The sequence below is a fragment of the Meriones unguiculatus genome, chromosome 19, assembly GCF_030254825.1.
Source record: "Meriones unguiculatus strain TT.TT164.6M chromosome 19, Bangor_MerUng_6.1, whole genome shotgun sequence".
In the NCBI taxonomy this organism is placed as follows: domain Eukaryota; kingdom Metazoa; phylum Chordata; class Mammalia; order Rodentia; family Muridae; genus Meriones; species Meriones unguiculatus.
Window position 1 is genome coordinate 28880080 of NC_083366.1, and position 16980 is coordinate 28897059.

Sequence of the window (16980 nt, forward strand, 5' to 3'; positions counted from 1 at the left end):
GTGTTTGTGTATGTGTGTGTATGTGGATGTATATATGTATATGTGTGTGTGGTGTGTGTATTGTGTGTCTATATATGTGTGTGTGGTGTATGGGGTGTATATGTGGTGTTTGTGTCTGTGTGTATGTATGTGTGTATATGTGTGTGTGGTGTGTGTCTATGTATATGTGTGTATGTGTGTGTGTGCCTGTACAAGCACAGGGTGTGTGAGTGAGCATAAAGCACAGATAGAGAGATAGAGAAAAAGAGAAAGACAAAGACACATAGAGGCAGAAAACTACAAAGAGACAAACAGAAAGAGACACAAAGAAAGAGAAAGAGGAAGAGAGATGGAGAAAGGGGGAGGGGGAGAAGAGGGAGAAAGGAAGAGGCTGTATGTGGTGTACTTGAAGTTTAATCATTTCCCTCTTTCTACTAAAGCAGATGGAGAACTCCGAAAGCTCCACTCGCCTCATTCTCTTGGGAGGGAGTGGTTCTATTCTTGGGCCAGGGATAAGGACAGTTTGGTTTTCGGTGCGTGCTGGATGCCTGCTCTAGGACACGCCCTTTTGAGAAATGTCCACATAACACACTCGGTTACAAATGCTCAACTGCTCAATCTTCACGTAAACGTCTAAGCTCTTCATTTTGAAAGAATCCATTTTATTTGTTTTTCTTCTCTGAAAATGACCCAACAGTTGGACATACCTTTCCATAAACAGCCAGGAGAGATTAGGAGCAGCTTTTGCCCATAAGAGGCTTATCCACTTTAATGAACCCAGTAGCTAAGGAGGACAGTTAGAGTCTTAGGCTTTCCTTCTCTCTCTCTGTCTTTTTGTAATTATTGTCATCTAGGAAAAAAAAATCTGGAGATAATGATATTTAAGTAGAATCCTAATTTACCCTTGAGTTTTTGCTCAAGGGCTTCTCTACTCTTAAAGGAAGAGCCCTTTGGGGAAAGGGGCAGGACAGGAGTTTTCAGAAAAATCAGAATTACTGATGTGCAGGGAGACTTGAAGAATTCACATATTTAATAGTGCCAGGCCAACCTGAGTAATAAAATATAGATGCAGTAGCTTCCCAGGTTCTCCCAGGAGAACATGCCTTCTGCATACCACTGTACAGGACAGAAAATAGTCTCCGGCTTTTCTTGTTCTTTGCTTAAATGAGGGCCCAATATTAAAAGAAAATCCTTATGACGATATGGATTTTCTTTTTGTTCCTTGCAATATGGTTCCAGACACACTGGAGGAGGATGGCTTTGTTGGGTCACACCACTCAGCTGAAGAGTGATTTTCAGTGACAGCGCTTATTACCTGGAGGGAGTCAGATGCTCTCATACGGCAACCAGGCAATAGTTCTCTTCTTCTTAGCCACACGGGAAAGCTCAGCGAACATTAGTCATGACTCAAGTGGACCCTAATGTCAACTGGACCTCAGCGTCAAAGGGTACCATGGTGGAGGGAGTCATGTTCATCAACACTAAATAAACACATGGTAAAGTATGCATAAATATTCTTTATATAAACATGACACAACATTAAATAGTTCAGGTACAGACACACCACTGAGAACACATCCACTGATGTCAAAGTTGGCTGTAAACACCACCTCACACTGAATACAAAAGCAGCTTTGGCCCCAGCTCTGGGTTCACAACATGGATGGATGCCCTGCACAGGGAAGGGTTCTCCACAGCCCTCCCACCCCCCACCCCCCACTCCCCACACAGTCCCAGCAGAAGGAAAAGAAGGAACCCAACAATAAAGCAGCCAGGAGAACGAGAGTAGCAGACCCCTCCCCCAGAGAAAACATGGTACACTTGGGGCAATTCAAAGGATAATGCAAAATTCGGTTGTCACGATGGAAAGAAATCAATTTTGAAGCAATACTTTTTCAAGTGCAATTCTTTCTTCAGAGGACACGTGGCTTCCTAGACACCAACCATTCCTGGGTGAAGGTTATACGGTGATGACCAGAAGGTCCTGGCTTCTGCTGTCTGACAGAATGTAAGCCCTACTGTCTTTCAGAAGGTGCCAGGTAGCAGGAAGTGAAAACGGTATGTCCCATCAGCCCCTGGCGCAGCATTTCTTTTGCTTTCTCATGTAAATGTGAATATATTGCTGCATGTGACATTCAAAAGTGATTCTAGGATTGAGTTTCAAGCAGTTATGATCCCAGAAAGATTTTTTTTGAAACATTCAGATTTGGACGACTGAATCCGAACACGTTCACAAGTTCATTCTTTTGAGCTTGGAGGAACCCTGGCTTAGCTCTACCATCAGTATGTGCTCAGAGTCCAGTCAAGACGTGGTGCCGACTGACCCTTGAGACTGTCCGTCTAGCACAGTCTCTTGGCTTGCTGAGAAGTTCTGGCTTGTCTGTGCTGGATGTTATTCTTCAGGGTAGTTTGTGGAAAATAGCTCTGGTGTCAGAAACCCAAACCAAACCACAACATTAAGCTGGCCTTATTTCACTTTCATATCATATTAGGATCCTAGAGATTTTTCAGTTACCAAAGTACTGAAAGCATATCTGGTAGGAACATTTCGCCAGTTCAGTGTTCCCCATCATGTTATATACACTATGTGTGTGCGTGCGGAACTCACACATGTTTAGGTATGCATGTATTCATATACAATTTTATTTGTATGAAACTTGAACTGCACAAAACAGTACTTTGCAAGAACCAAGAGTCAAATCCACAAATAGAGTTTAACAACACACCAAAAGAGGATGGAAGCTGATCAGGACAAGAGGTGTCAGCTTTGCAATGTACAAAAGAACTCAGAACCACAGATTTTTCAAGCCTTTCGTGCTCCACATGGGGTCTGGGTGGACACTTTGGGACCCTTGGGAAGAACACATAGCAATTACTGCAGGGAGGCTCACCAGTGATTCCAGAGCTAATAGGAATTAAAAAGACCCAGGCAAACCAATTCCAGGGGTACTTGCTTAAAGACAATATTTTTTTTCTCTTTAAGAGAAAAAAAAAAAGAACACTTAAGAGTCTATTTCAGAATACATCTCTTTATATTCAGCAGTATGTTTTTTTTTTCTCTCTCTCTTTTTTCCTGCTGAATTAGCATTGGACCAAAAACAGTTATTCAATGGATCGGTAAACAGGCAGCTTCTCTCCTGCGTGGCTTATAAAACCTCCTTTTATCACCAGCAGGAATGGCCTCCCACCTGTGCCAGACTCCTGCTAGGCTATGTGGGCTGATGTGCGTATGGTCACTGCTATTGATAAACCCTCTTTCTACAAGGCCTGCTCGGGCACTCGCTTGTGAAAAATGACTGACTGTCTTTGCTGGTACTGCTGTTTGCGTCTCTTCCTCTTGTCACACTGGCATAAGAGAAGCATCTTGAAGGTGGTTCTGAATGTTTTGTTGCACAGGGCATAGCACACGGGGTTCACGGTGCTGTTGATATAGCACAGCCAGTACCCCAGATTCCAATAGGTTTTGGGTATGCAGCTGTCACAGAAGGTGTTCACCAGGACCATGATGTTGTAGGGGGTCCACGTGATGATGAAGGCCAGCAAGATGGCACTGAGGGTCTGGGCTGCCTTCTTCTCCTTGATGAGAGACATCCTTTTCCGCTTGGTGATCTGACTTCTGGTCTTCAGAGCAAACCTCTTAGCCAGCGTGGCTTCCTTGAAGGACAGAGGTAGAGTGGCCGTGGTCTTGTCCACAGAGGAGTTGGTGTCGGAGGTCTTGGCTGTGTCCACGGCAGGCTCTAACTGGATGGGAAGCTTGGAGAAGTCCTTCTGACAGTTGTCACCGTCATCCATGCTCTTCTGGGCCTGAAGCTTGTTGGCATTTCTCTCCACATCAGCAGTTCCCAGGTCCTCATCTGGCACCTGCAGGTTGTCTGAGGAAGGTAGCTGGGTAGAATTGAGGATGGTGCTGTGACCTGGAAGCTTGAGTACAATAGAGTAGATGGCTCTGGTCTCTGAGCCAATATCCTCTTCATCGGAGGAAGCCGAGTTCTCCAGGGAGGCAGCAGCGTCATTGTTATTCCAGCTGTCACTGCTGCTGTGGTCTTGGTCCATCTGCTCAGCACTGGGCTTCCAGCTCTTGGTTGTGAACCAGAAGTGACAGCGGCCGTGACAGCTCCTGGATGAGTGTCTCATGCTCTGCTGTTGTAGTTCATAGCTGCTGCAGCTTCGAGAACTACCCGTGGGGTGGACAAAGTTTTCTGCCTCAGCTTCCGTCCCAGAGGCCTGTAGCCCAGCCAGCTCTTTGGTACGTTTTTCAGTTTCCTTATAGATCCTCCAGTATAAAATTGTCATGATGGTGACAGGCATGTAAAAGGCAGCAATCGCCGTGCCGAAGGTGATGGTGGGTTCGCTCAGGAACTGAATGAAACATTCTCCTGGGGGCACAGTTCTCTTCCCTACAAAGTACTGCCAGAACAAGATGGCAGGGGCCCACAGGACAAAGGAGATGACCCAAGCCAGACCAATCATCACACCTGCTCGTTTTGTTGTTCTTTTGGCTCTGTAGGTGAGTGGCCTTGTGATGGAAAAGTACCTGTCAAAGCTGATGACCAGCAGATTCATGACAGAAGCATTGCTGGCCACATAGTCAATGGAAAGCCAGAGGTCACAGGCCAAGTTCCCCAGTGCCCAGCGGTTCATAATGATGTAGGTGGTGAACAGGTTCATGGAAATGACCCCGATGATCAGATCTGCACAGGCCAGGCTTAAGAGGAAGTAGTTGTTGACTGTCTTCAGCTGTTTGTTGACCTTAAAGGCCACGATGACAAGGATGTTGCCAATGATGGTCACTAAGGCCAGGAAGCCTGTTAAGAATGCTATGAAGACCACTTGCCAGATGGTGTGACCCCCGAGAGGGTCGCTGGAGGTGTCGTTTGAGGAGAAATTCCCAGTCGCTTGTGAAATGTTGTAGCTGCCCAAGTGAGTGACTGTCCCCAAGGGCAGCCCCGCCTCGGAGGGACTGTGCACCCAGGAAGAGCTGATGTTGGGAAATAAAGGCGAGGTGGTGCTGTTACTCTGCAAGGTCATTGTGACTCTCTGACATAGTCTGGGGAAAAAGAGAAAAGATGGAGTTAGGAAAGATCTTTGTTCTGTTTGGCATGTTCTTTGGGTAGCTTACATTTTTTTTCATATAGACGTTCTTTTAAAAATTAAATGTGTTCTTTGACAACTCCATATAATGCACACTAACCACTGTCAACCCCAGTTCCTCTCAATTCCCTCCCGTTCCTGTCTACCTATCCCTTCGTCTCCTCAAATCTTTTTTACATTCCTGTCTGCAGTTTCGGGTTGAGGGAGGGTCTCAATCTGTAACCCAAGCAGGTCTAGAACTCCGTCTTTAGCCCTCAACCCTGTGGCCTCTCTGCCTCAGCATCCAGAGCTGGAGGAAGGCGTGCGCTACCCTTGGCTTTGTATTCTACAGTTAGGATGTGTGTTACAAGATTCGGATTTCAAAGGAGCTAAACATGATCAAGCTAATTCTCTCACATGAAGGGCAAGAGTCAAGGGCATGCAGGGATTGCTTTGTTCAAGGTAGAATAATTAGCAAAGGATTTGAACTTTGGGCTTTCCCTCACATTTGTATACACATTTCATGGAATGCTGAACCCAAATAAAACAGAGCGCCTACTTCCGTGATTTACTCACTTCTCTTTTCACAGGGGAGAAATGTCAGATGCTTATATGGCAATTACTCAGCCATAGTGTTACCTCCATTCTACTTGGTAAGTGACTGTGAGTTATTTGGACCTAATGGTGAGTTTTATCCACCTGATAAAATGATGAACATAACAAACTTGAAGGTGATATCAGCTATTCAAGCCTCACTGGAATGGTCTAAACCACCTCAAAGCAAGGGAGAAAACTGTGTCTGTCATTTCCCATGATACTTACTGCCTCTTTATTTTTATTCTTATTTATTTAGAAACAGGGCCTTATATAGCCCAGGCTGGTCTCAAACATACTTAGTAGTCAAGGAAGACCGTGAATTCTTTTCTTTTTTAACATTCTTTTTTTTACATTGATATCCATAACAACTTTTAGGGGCCCTTGACCCTGTGGCATTGCTCATGGGAATGGATCATGGTCTAGTGTCTCGTTTTCTTGTCTCATGATGGCCACAGTGTTTTCATTACAAATAAACATAATTATCCAGAAATCCCTGTCTGTCTGTCTTCTTCCATCTTTTCTTGTTAACAGGTGACGTGGTGGATGTCTGTGATTTGTCATTCTTTCAGCTATTCTTTTGTGTCCAGCCTGATCCTCTCCCAGCATGTTTTGAGACAGGCATTTGCCACCTGGCCCTGAGTCTTTGACCACAGTAATGGAGTTGGTACATATTCAAACAGAGGATCAATTTGGTGAGTTCATGTGGATGCTGGCAAGAGAATAAGTCTGTCATCTTTGGGGATGCTGGGTTCTCTTCACCATCTTTGTATCTGTGTGCAAAATCTGAGTGTAAGGAAAGGCAGAGGAAAGATGGGAGTAGGAGCAAGATGGGATGAGATTCTACAAAACAGATACAGCCCGAGGACTGTCCTTTCTTTATTTTATTTTTTTTATTTTAATTATACTTTATTTACTTTGTATCCCCCCTTCTAGTTCCCTCCCTTCCTCCTTCCCTCCCAATCTCTCCCTTCCTCCCCCTTCTGCACACACTCCCTTCCTTTCAACACTATACAAAGCTATTCCTAAATCAATAGAATCACTTTAACCTTAGTTATATAACAAAAAAAGCTCCCTTTGTTTCTGGGGCTATTGAAGGAAGGCTTTGATTCCCACAAGTAATGGTTCTTGATTAATCTATTTAGATAAAGTGAACATTCTAGATTAGTTCAGATGTCTAATTTAATTTAAAGTTAATAAAATTTATAGTTAATAAAATTTTTGTTAAAACAAGTGGATTTGAGCTCCTCTTCCCATTCATGCCATACTCTGCAGTAACAGGTACGTAAATCTGTGTCACTATAGAAACCATTTACTCTCTTGATATGTTATGAATGTCAACTATACAGAAATAAATTTGTTTAAATTTTTTTATTACATTTATTTATTAACTTATCTTTTTGTACGTGACATCTGTGTTGTGGGTGCGTATGCCATGGTACATGAGGGGGGTCAGAGGACAATTTTGGGTGCTGGGGACTCTAACACAGGTCATCAGGCTTAGCAGCAAGTGTTTTTGTGTGCTGATCCATCACACTGGCTTTTGATATTGGTCTTTACAATGTAAAAACAATGACTGGAAGTAAAAAAAAAGTCATTTGGTCATAGTAGCATCAGCGTATCTCATTAAAACCACTTCTGGATATAAGCTGCTGTGCTTGGTCTGCGGAATCCAAAAGTCACCGCCTCTGAGAGTGAAGACATGAATAACACATTTTTTTTTTTTTAAAGATCAGAAAGTCACGAAGGCAGTGGGAAATTCCTCCCTGTGGACATTCATATCATATTGTACAAATTCAAAAACAACTGGACTTGTTCAGCTGACCAATGGTATGAAAGAAGTTTGGAAATAAGACTCAGGTCAGTTATTTTCTTGTAGCGTCTTTCAACCTCCTTGTCCACGAAGCACCACAGTCCTATCATCTCAATTTTTTTTCTCTTAAATGAATTGGGAAATCTAAGGTACTTCCTGTTCCCCAGAAGTCTAAATTAATTCTATTTCTTTTCTTTTTCTAGATTAATTTCATATATGCACCACCTGTGTGCGTGGCATCCATGGAGGTCAGAAGAGGGTATCAGATCCCCTGGAACTGAAGTCACAGATGCTTGTGAACCAACGCACAGATGCTGGGAATCAAACCCGTGTCCCATGCGAGAGCAACAAGTGCTCTTAACTACTGAGCCATTTCTCTGTCCCTCTAATTCTACTTCTATGGGGAGAACTTTGCAGTTTGCAACCAGGTTTTGAAGACCAGCTGCATAGTGTTTACTTTTTTTTTTTTTTAGTATCTGGTATATATCATTTTCAGGGCTTGTTTTTGGGTCTCGGCTTTGGAGAAGAGTGTCTGTTTTCTGTCATAGTTCATTACAGCACTCAACATCTATATTATCATGAATGGAAAAATCACATCCGGCCATTAGGTGGCAAAGTTGACTCAGAGAACAGCTCTGGTGTTGGAAGATGCCTAAGCTGTCTGGGGGCTGCAGACTCAGAATTCAGCTTAGTTCAGTCATGCGGCTGGTTGGCGGAGGATATCAAACAGGGTGGACAGAGCTTTGCCATCAAACATGTCTTTAAAGGGAATCAAACTCGTGAACTTAGCCCTCATATTCATTTCAAGCTGTGAGGAGGAGAGACGTTGCCTAATATGGTACAATGGCTCTTGTTGTGAACAAAACATTTCCGAATGCCAAAAGTGGGATAAAATTCCACTTAAAAGGGAGAAAGCTTGTTTTTAAAAAGATGATGTATCAGACTGCCTCCCTGGTTGCAGCCTTTCATAAGCTTTTATTCAACCTGACAACAAAAATGTAAGATGCTTGGAAAAGGTCTCATATTCGTCTCGCTTAAGGCTTGGCATCAGAGGATGAAATAACACAGTTTTCCCTTTAAAACAAACATCTGAGTAGGATGATTATGGATCTCCATGAGCACGTTTCAGGCCTAAAACTTTTTTTATTAGTTTTTTTTTTTTTTAAAGAAATGGAATGAAGCAAAAAACAAACACAAGTAGTTAAAAAAAATCACTAGGACCCCTTTATCCAGAGATAGTGCACTGTCCCCAGTGTGTTCTTGGAGGAGAGAAAACCTTTACAATATAAAATTTACTTTCTGGTTCTCCATATTCTGAAGGTCATTCAGTAACATTTGCTGCGGCTGCTGTGCTTTTGTTGTGGAAGAGAAGAAGCCATCCGTTGAGAAAACGCCCCTTGATCTTACACAACTGTGGAAATAATTTTGCTTAAGATCTCCTAGAGGGTCGGGGGAAGGCTCAGTTGGTGAAGCAATGGCCACACAAAGATGAGGACCTGAGTTTGGATACCCTAGAATCCAAGTGAAAGGGAGCACCGTAGGACATGCCTGTCAGCCCAGCTTTCCTGTGGTCAGATGCAAGGCAGTCAGGAGGAGAAGCTTCTAGGGAGAAGCTCTCTGGCCAGGTAGCTTATCATAGGCAGTCACAGGACAACAGGGGACTCTGTTTCAAGCAAGGCGGAAGGTGGGGACGGAAACATGAGGTTGTCCTCTGACCCCTCACATGTACCCTCTGCCAGTGGGCCTGCACTCACACACAGGAACAAGCATGCGTCCACAAACATACATAGAAAACACATATGCACACATGAGAGGAGGAGAAAAAAAATATCTCCTAGTGAAAAAAGAAATCCTCACAGTTTGGATTGGAACTTTGGGTTATGTCAACACGTGTCCAGCAAGCTCACCCAGGGAAGAACATTTATTTGGCCCATGCTTTACACTCTCGCCATTAACAGGTTATGTTTCCCTAAAGGTCCCTGTTTCCAATACTGTTAGCCAGACATGTTCCACACAGCTGATTTTCATCAAGACTCCCATTTGTTTGCACATCCCCCAACAAATACATCTTTGCACACCCAACTGCAACTTTGAAAAAAAAAAAAAAACAAATAAAACCCCCAAAAGCAGAAGCATGTGGATATACAGCAGTAGAGGGAGCCAAAGCACCCGAGAGTCAGATGTCCCCAGCCCTGGCTGGCCCTGGAGCAGTGTGACCTTACAGAAAAATGCAGAATTCAATACTTGAGGGTCAGATCAAAATGATAGAACACACCCAGCCCACCCACCTGATTCATAGCTGTTTCTTAAAAATGGTAAGATTAGGGCTGGGGAGATGGCTCAGTGGTTAAGAGCACTGTCTGCTCTTCCAAAGGTCATGAGTTCAATTCCCAGCAACCACATGGTGGCTCATGACCATCTATAATGTAAACTGATTCCCTCTTCTGGCAGGTGTAAATGCAGGTAGAACACTCATATACATAAAATAAACAAATCTTTAAAAAAAATGGTAAGATTAACTGAATGCTGCTCTCTGATTGGCTATGAAATGGGATTTTCCAGGATTTACACACGCTTGCTTCTTGTTGAGTCTAAAGTGATGCTTCTTACTCCAGGAGGCCCTTTCCCTGGGGGAGATGTGACTGGAGCTGTCACTCCCGTCAAGGCCTAGAAGCGAAGGATGCTGCAGACAGAGGACAAAGAGCCGTCTGGTTTCAAGCCTCATCGAGGCTGAGATGGACAAACACTGGCCCAAACAGAGCTGAAAGGGGTTCAGAAAAATGTCACAGTACTGTGTTTTGCCAGGGGAAATGTGGAAAATATCCTGGCACTCATTAATGCGGCCAGTGACAACGCTCTTCAAGAATCAGTCCATATTGGATGTAGGAGCAAACAAGTAACAGGACAGAAGCCTACCACAGAGGGTCTCTGAAAGACTCTACCTAGCAGTGTATCAAAGCAGATATTAAGACTCATAATCATACCTCCAGCAGAATGCAGGGAATAAAAAAAAAAAGGGGGTGGGAGTTAATATGACCCTGAGAGAACAGGAGTTGCACAAGGACCAAATATATCTGGGCACAGGGGTCTTTTATGAGACTGTTTCTCCAAACAAGGACCATGTATGGATGCAATCTAGAGCCCTTGCTCAGATGTAGCCCTTGGTAGCTCAGTATCCAAGTGGATACTCTAATAAGGGGAACAGGGACTGTTTCTGACATGAACTTGATGGCGGGTTCTTTGACACACCCCCCCCCCCCCGCCCCACGGGAGGAGCAGCCTTGCTAGGCCACAGAGGAGGACTTTGCAGGCAGTCCTGAAGATATGATAAACCAGTATCAGATGTAAGGGGAGGAGGATCTCCCTTATCAGTGGACTTGGAAAGGGCAGGGAGGAGATGGAGGGGGGATTGGGAGGGAAAGAGGGAGTGGGATACAGCAGGGATACAAAGTTAACAAACTGTAACTAATATTAAAAAAAATAAAAATTAAAACCAAAACAAAACAAAAAAGAATCAGTCCCTGGTGTGCAGGCAGATGTGCAATGTGCTTGCCTTATAAGCCCAAAGACCTGTGATACATTCCCCAGGGCGTGCAAGCTGGGAGCCGTTACACGTTCTCAGCACCCCAGCACTGTGCAGGTAGAGGCCGTGGGCTTGCTGCAGTCTTGCCTTACCTCCATGAGTTCTAGGTCTCTTTGTGAAAAGAAAAAATAAGAAGTGGGCGAGGTGATATGGCTCATCAGGTAGAGGCACTGGCCATGTAACCCCCAAGACCTGAGTTTGTGTCCTGGATACCATGTAGAAGAGCCAGATAGAGTGGTTTGCATCTGTAACCTCCACCCCAGCCCTCCCACGGTGAGAACTGAGGTAGAGGAGCCAGGTGAATCAACAGGAAGCTATCATACAAGGACAGAAATAGGAGAGATGGGTCAGCAGTTAAGAGTCCCTGACGCTCTTGCAGGGTACCAGGGTTCAACTCTGAGCATCAACATGGTGACTCACAAACTGTCTGAAATTCCAGTTCTTTGGGATCCAGTGACTCTTCGGGACTGGAGAGAGCCGGCACGGATAACCTGGTGCTCATTAACATATCTGGTGCATAGATATATGTGCAGGCAAACAAATACACATAAAATAGTGAAATTAAGAAAAACAAAACAAAACAAAACAAAACAAGGAGGAAGTAAAGAAGTCTTGAAAAGTTATTCTCCAGTCTCTACCCGCACACTGAAGCATTGGTGCGCTCACCCACATGCACACACACTAAAACAAAAGCGAGGCCCAAGGTGGATAGCACCTGAAGAATCATAGCTGAGCTGTATGTGTGTGTGTGAGCGCACACACACCCGCGCACTCACGTAGTCACAAACACACACTTGCACACAGATGTCTGAACACACGTAAACACATGCAGAGAGAAAGAGAGAGAGAGAGAGAGAGAGAGAGAGAGAGAGAGATTGTCTGTTCCCAAGGGCTCACTGCAAATGTAGAGCCCAGGACACCACACAGGCAGGCTGGCTCCTCAGTCTATGCCCGGCTTCTGCCCTAGCAAGCACCTCAGTCATGAACAAACCTAAACTTTAAACAATATTTGTGTTTATAAAGCAGAAAGTAGGAACCCAGTCCTCTTGCTCTTGCCTCTCATTCTCAGTCCCCGGAGGCAACCACTGGCAACAGTTTACTTAATAAGTAAATATTTGTTAGAAGAATGGAGTGCCCTTCTACAATGCGGCCTTCTGCAGGATTACCCATGTGTATTTTAAGCGCTTACTTCAGGCACTGCTGTACGTATTAAGTCACTTGGTTCTTGCCTCCATGCTGTGAATTGAATCAATTACTTAATCATCCTACGAAGAGATGGAGGTATTGAGAAGTCTAGTGGCCAGGGCTGTACAGCTCCTAAGAGGCAGAATTCAGAGTTGACTCAAGGGCTGGGGAGATAGCTCCACACTCAGCTGGTCATGTGTTTCCTGGGCAGACATGAAGAGCTGAATTCCATGCTCAGAACCCATGTTAAAAAGCTCGGCTTGGTGGTGTGTGCTTGCAATCCTTACACTGGGAAGGGGGAGACAGGTAACTTCCAGGACCTTCTGGCCAAGCAGTCCAGACTATTGGGCAAGCTCTTTGCCTGTGAGAGAACCTGTCTCAAAAAAACAAGGTAGAGAGCTCCTGAGGAACGCTACTGAGGCTGTTGTCTGGCATGCATGTGTATACACACACCCACCCACCCACACCCACACCCACACCCACTCACACACTCACACACACATCGATTCAAGGCAAATTCATCCCCAAGTTTTCTCTTAACCACCCAACAGTGTTACATTCTCTAACTTTTCTTTCTCTCACTTAAGAGTATGTTACAGATACTGTCCTCATTCAATGCAAATAAGCCTTAGTGTTACACATTTGGAAAGGAAGAAGGGGCCTCCCAGGGTCCAGTTATTGGCACACCACGTCCTTGGCTCAAGTGGAATTTCCAGGGCAGCAGAGTGCATGAGATACTGTGTTTGCCGAAAACTCTTCTAAATGAAATGTTGCAGAGCTCAGCACCAGTGAGGCCAACACAAACCTCCAAAAGCCTTCCAAAAATAAAAGAGCTGGTTTCCAGAACAACCTCTCCTCACTAGCTCTGTTACCCAGTTAGTGGGTAGTGGAAGCCTAATGTATCAGGCCCTTGTGTGTAAATGAACCAGACCACTTGTCTGCCCCATGTTTCACAACTGGGCAGTGGATCCGAGAGATGCACAGACGTGAAAGGATTCAGATGAAGCCGATGACAGACCAGGAGCTACAGCTGTATTCACTAAATACCAAGGGCGCTGGCAGGCTTTGATTAAAATGTAAAGTGTAAATTAAATTCTCTAAACTTGATATGTAAGCATTAAAGATGGGAGTTTTACCACTAAAAATACTATCTGTGGAAATGAGAGTAGAGAAATATGTGAGAATTGAAATAAAACAATAATAAAATGTATATTTTGGCAAGGCCTATGCCATTAAATATTAGAAAACAATGACCTCTTGTTTTGAATTTCCTGTATCAACTGGAAACTAGAGCTCATGCTAGGATGAATTCTGGCCCTATGGGACCCAGAACAAAGAGGTAAGGAAGAAAGTTGAGCCAGTCAAACAAACAAACAAAAAACCAAAACATGAGAGGGATAAGTCTGAAAAAAAAAAATTAAATACCAAGAGTGTGAAATCCATACAAATAGATTCATCCAGGTGGAAACCAGAAGAAATCCTAACATAAGCAAGCAGAAAGTGGTAACTGCAGGTTGGATGCTGAGGTTTGGTGCCTAGAATTATCCTCAGAAGTCTCCATCAAACTGTACATGTTCTGACTGACACATGGCTCACCCCTGCCCCCACCCTGGGCTGTGCACGAGCATTCTGCCATGATAAATGTGTTTGTATAACATTTTCCTTCCTCCCCAGCCTTCCATCAGGGACAGGGATAAGGCGTGTGGGTCTACATGGAATAGGGAGTGTATGTGTTTCAGACCCAGACACACCAGTCTGCAAGCTAACAGTGTGCCCCTTCACCTTCTGAGGCCCGGCCCTCTCTCTCCTGAGACAAGCACATGGAAAGCAGAGAATCCGGTGGCTTAGATGCGATGGAATCTCTGTCAAACGTTGTTAGGGACCACACCTTCATTGATATTTTGTTGTTTTAGTCACTTCTTATATGTTCTCTGTGTGCAGGCGTGTGTGTTTGTGTGTGCTCACCTACAGGTGTGCTTGCCAGTGGATGCGCATATGGAGGCCAGGATATCAGGTGCTTTCTTCTACCTGTTTGTTTAGAAGACAATGTCTTTCACTGAAATAGCTCCCAGTCCAGCCCCCTCCTTGCTGCAGGACAGCTTTAGGGTTACAGGAGTGTCCAGTCGTGCCTAGATTTTACTTGAGTGTTGGGGATCTGAACCCAGGCCATCATCTTGGGTAGCATGGATGCATCTTTCCAGCCTCCAAGACTATGTTTTAACAAGTGTGGCATACATCAGATACTGCATACAATTGATGCACTAAAGGAGAGTGGCCAGTCTTCTACAAAGGAACTGAATTTTATTTTTTTGCATGGGTAACTTGTAAATTAGAATGATAAAGTCTTTACGATGTCAGATTCAGTGTGTCATATTGCATTTGAGGCTGCCCTATCATGTGCCATGCCGTGTATCGCCTTACACTTCTGGTCATAAAACATCACCCAGCTCTAATAATCGATATTACCCACCACATGACGTCACTCAGCATATACCACCTATATTCTTCAGACTTGTATCTCTGGATTGCAGCGTTTTATGCACGAGGAAATAAAGGCTCAGAGAGGCCAAGAAGCAGCTTGCTCAAGACACCTTTGGCTGGTTAAGGAGCAGTGGGTTGGCTGTGGACGGTGAGCATCGGACTCTGAAACCTCACTGTAACCCCTCTCTGTGAATGAGCTGAGGAGGCCCATCCCAAGCCGAGATCCCCACTCACCCTAAAGCCTCTCTTCATCCCTGTGGACAGTTGATGGCTGCTGTGGTGAAGGGGGCAGGTTTCCCCAGTCTTGTGGCCCATAGTAGATTGCCCATGCTCCAGTGGATGGCGCCCTATACCCATGTGCTCATGGACAACACTAATTGGACTCAGTGGGATATAAAGAAGGAAGACTAGGAAGAGGAGGAGAAGACACAGACTGAAAAGGGAATGTGGAGGGGCCTACGAGGAGCTGGAGGGGTGCAGAGGGTCAGTGTGATCTAAATACACTGTATTCATGTATAAAATTATGAAAGAATGCTTAAAAGAAACAAAACTCAAAACCTCCCTCTATCCCTTTAACATCTCCTCAACCAACAGGACCGCGAGGTCCTTTTGCAGTCATTAATCAAGTGATTGCTTTCACCTTCGTACACTGCCAGCTCCAAGTCAGTGCCGATGTGGCTCTTTCTTCTGATGACTGAACCAGGAGAGGTGTTGCAAGAGAATTCAAAGCTAATGAGCCTCCCTGAGTTCCTTTAATTCTTATTTTAAAAATTATAATTATAAACACATACGAATTGTGTAGACTAACCTTGTGCTATTTCCATGCATGCCTGTCCTGTGCACGGATAATTTCGGTTTCTCCTGTTGGTGTTTGAGTTTAAACTGGAAGAAAGCATTACCTGCCCTCTCGTTTCTGCTACCGTGCTTCTGGTTTTCTGACCAGTCTGTAGTTTAAAACTGCTTATGCTCCTGTTAGGCACAGGTGTACAAGTTCAGCTCATCCCACCCAGGACCAACTGGGTAAACACTAACCCTTCGGAACACTAAATGAATGGGCCAGCTTACAGCAAGCAGTTAGTTCCCTGTGGTGATGACAAAGGCCCCACTGTTTTGCCACACTGGCCAGCCTGGTTGAATCAGTCTGCACCAGCAACTGGTGGCATTCAAGACTGAAAGTAAAAGGTTCCTCTGAGCTGGCTTTGTCAGGAAGCAGTGCTAAGATCGTGGCCTCACTTCCCTTGGTCCTGGCAAGTCGGCAAACCTGGGTGTGGGAAACCATTGAGGTTCAGGGAAGCTCATTAGTACAATACCTGGCTTTTTAGTGAAGACATTGATAAACGTGTCAGAACTGATGGCAGGCTACAGAAGTATGCTGCACCTTGCCTATTTTTCACCATCATTCCTATTGACAAAGGAGTACTGGCCTCACCACCTAAGTGTCTCCATGGACCATCTGGCACCTCATGTTAAGTATTCTTTTCAACCATGAAAGGTGGTCTCCCTTCTTTTCCTTTCCCTTCATATCTCCCCCTGAAGCCCTGGTCATGTAACACAGGCCAGCCTCAAACTTACCATGTGGCCACGAATAGTTTTGAACGCTCGATCTCTTTGCCTCCCCCTCCTAAATACTCAGATTACAGGTGTATGCCACCGTGCCCAGCTAAAACACACATTCTTCAAGAAAAGGTTTTTAATAAAGTTTGTATTTTAGAATATTCCCACCAGGGGTAGATACAGACTTTGTGGAGACTGAAGCTTATGTAATTTTGCTGTCTGTTCTGTTAAGAAAATGCACACAAAATTAAGAATATGAAATGTCATCACTGTCTTCTCTCTCAGGGGCCCTTTGAGGAGGCTTGAAGTTTTAGCTTTATTACCTGAACGGCAGATCTTTTCCCAAGTACCAGTATATAACTAGAGGGTCTAGTTATTGTTAAGAGACTGAAAGTTTTAAAAATAGGTGTGTGTGTAACTAAGAAACTAAGAGTATTTGAGTTCCTGAACTTAGAGGTAATGAAATTTTTTTCCAAAACATCTCAACAGACAGATGCAAACAGGATTCTGGATATTCTGATGCTGAGTGATGTGTAATGAATTCCCGTGAATTAGGTTGCTGAGGGCTTAATTAGCTTTTGAAATGGTTTGCGAACTATATGCCATCAAATAATCATATCCAACTACAACAAAGGTAAGAGGAGAAAGGAGAGTGGGTTCTTTGCTAGCAAGGTGGCTTCAATGTGGAGACCCTGTGAAGGGGCCCAGTTGTAAACTAAGG

The 16980-nt window shown here is 44.4% G+C and overlaps 1 protein-coding gene across 8 annotated transcripts in view; it reads right to left on the reverse strand.

Moving 5' to 3' along the window:
• Window positions 1-2002: 2002 nt before the first annotated feature.
• The window catches only part of Chrm3 (cholinergic receptor muscarinic 3), a 483970-nt gene continuing 468992 nt past the window's right edge, over window positions 2003-16980 (reverse strand). For all 8 annotated transcript variants that reach the window (XM_060372311.1, XM_060372315.1, XM_060372312.1 and 5 more), the window contains one exon: window positions 2003-5026. In XM_060372311.1, the coding sequence (XP_060228294.1) occupies window positions 3238-5007 (1770 nt within the window). In that variant the 5' untranslated portion in view covers window positions 5008-5026 and the 3' untranslated portion in view covers window positions 2003-3237. The remainder of the gene's footprint in view (window positions 5027-16980) is intronic.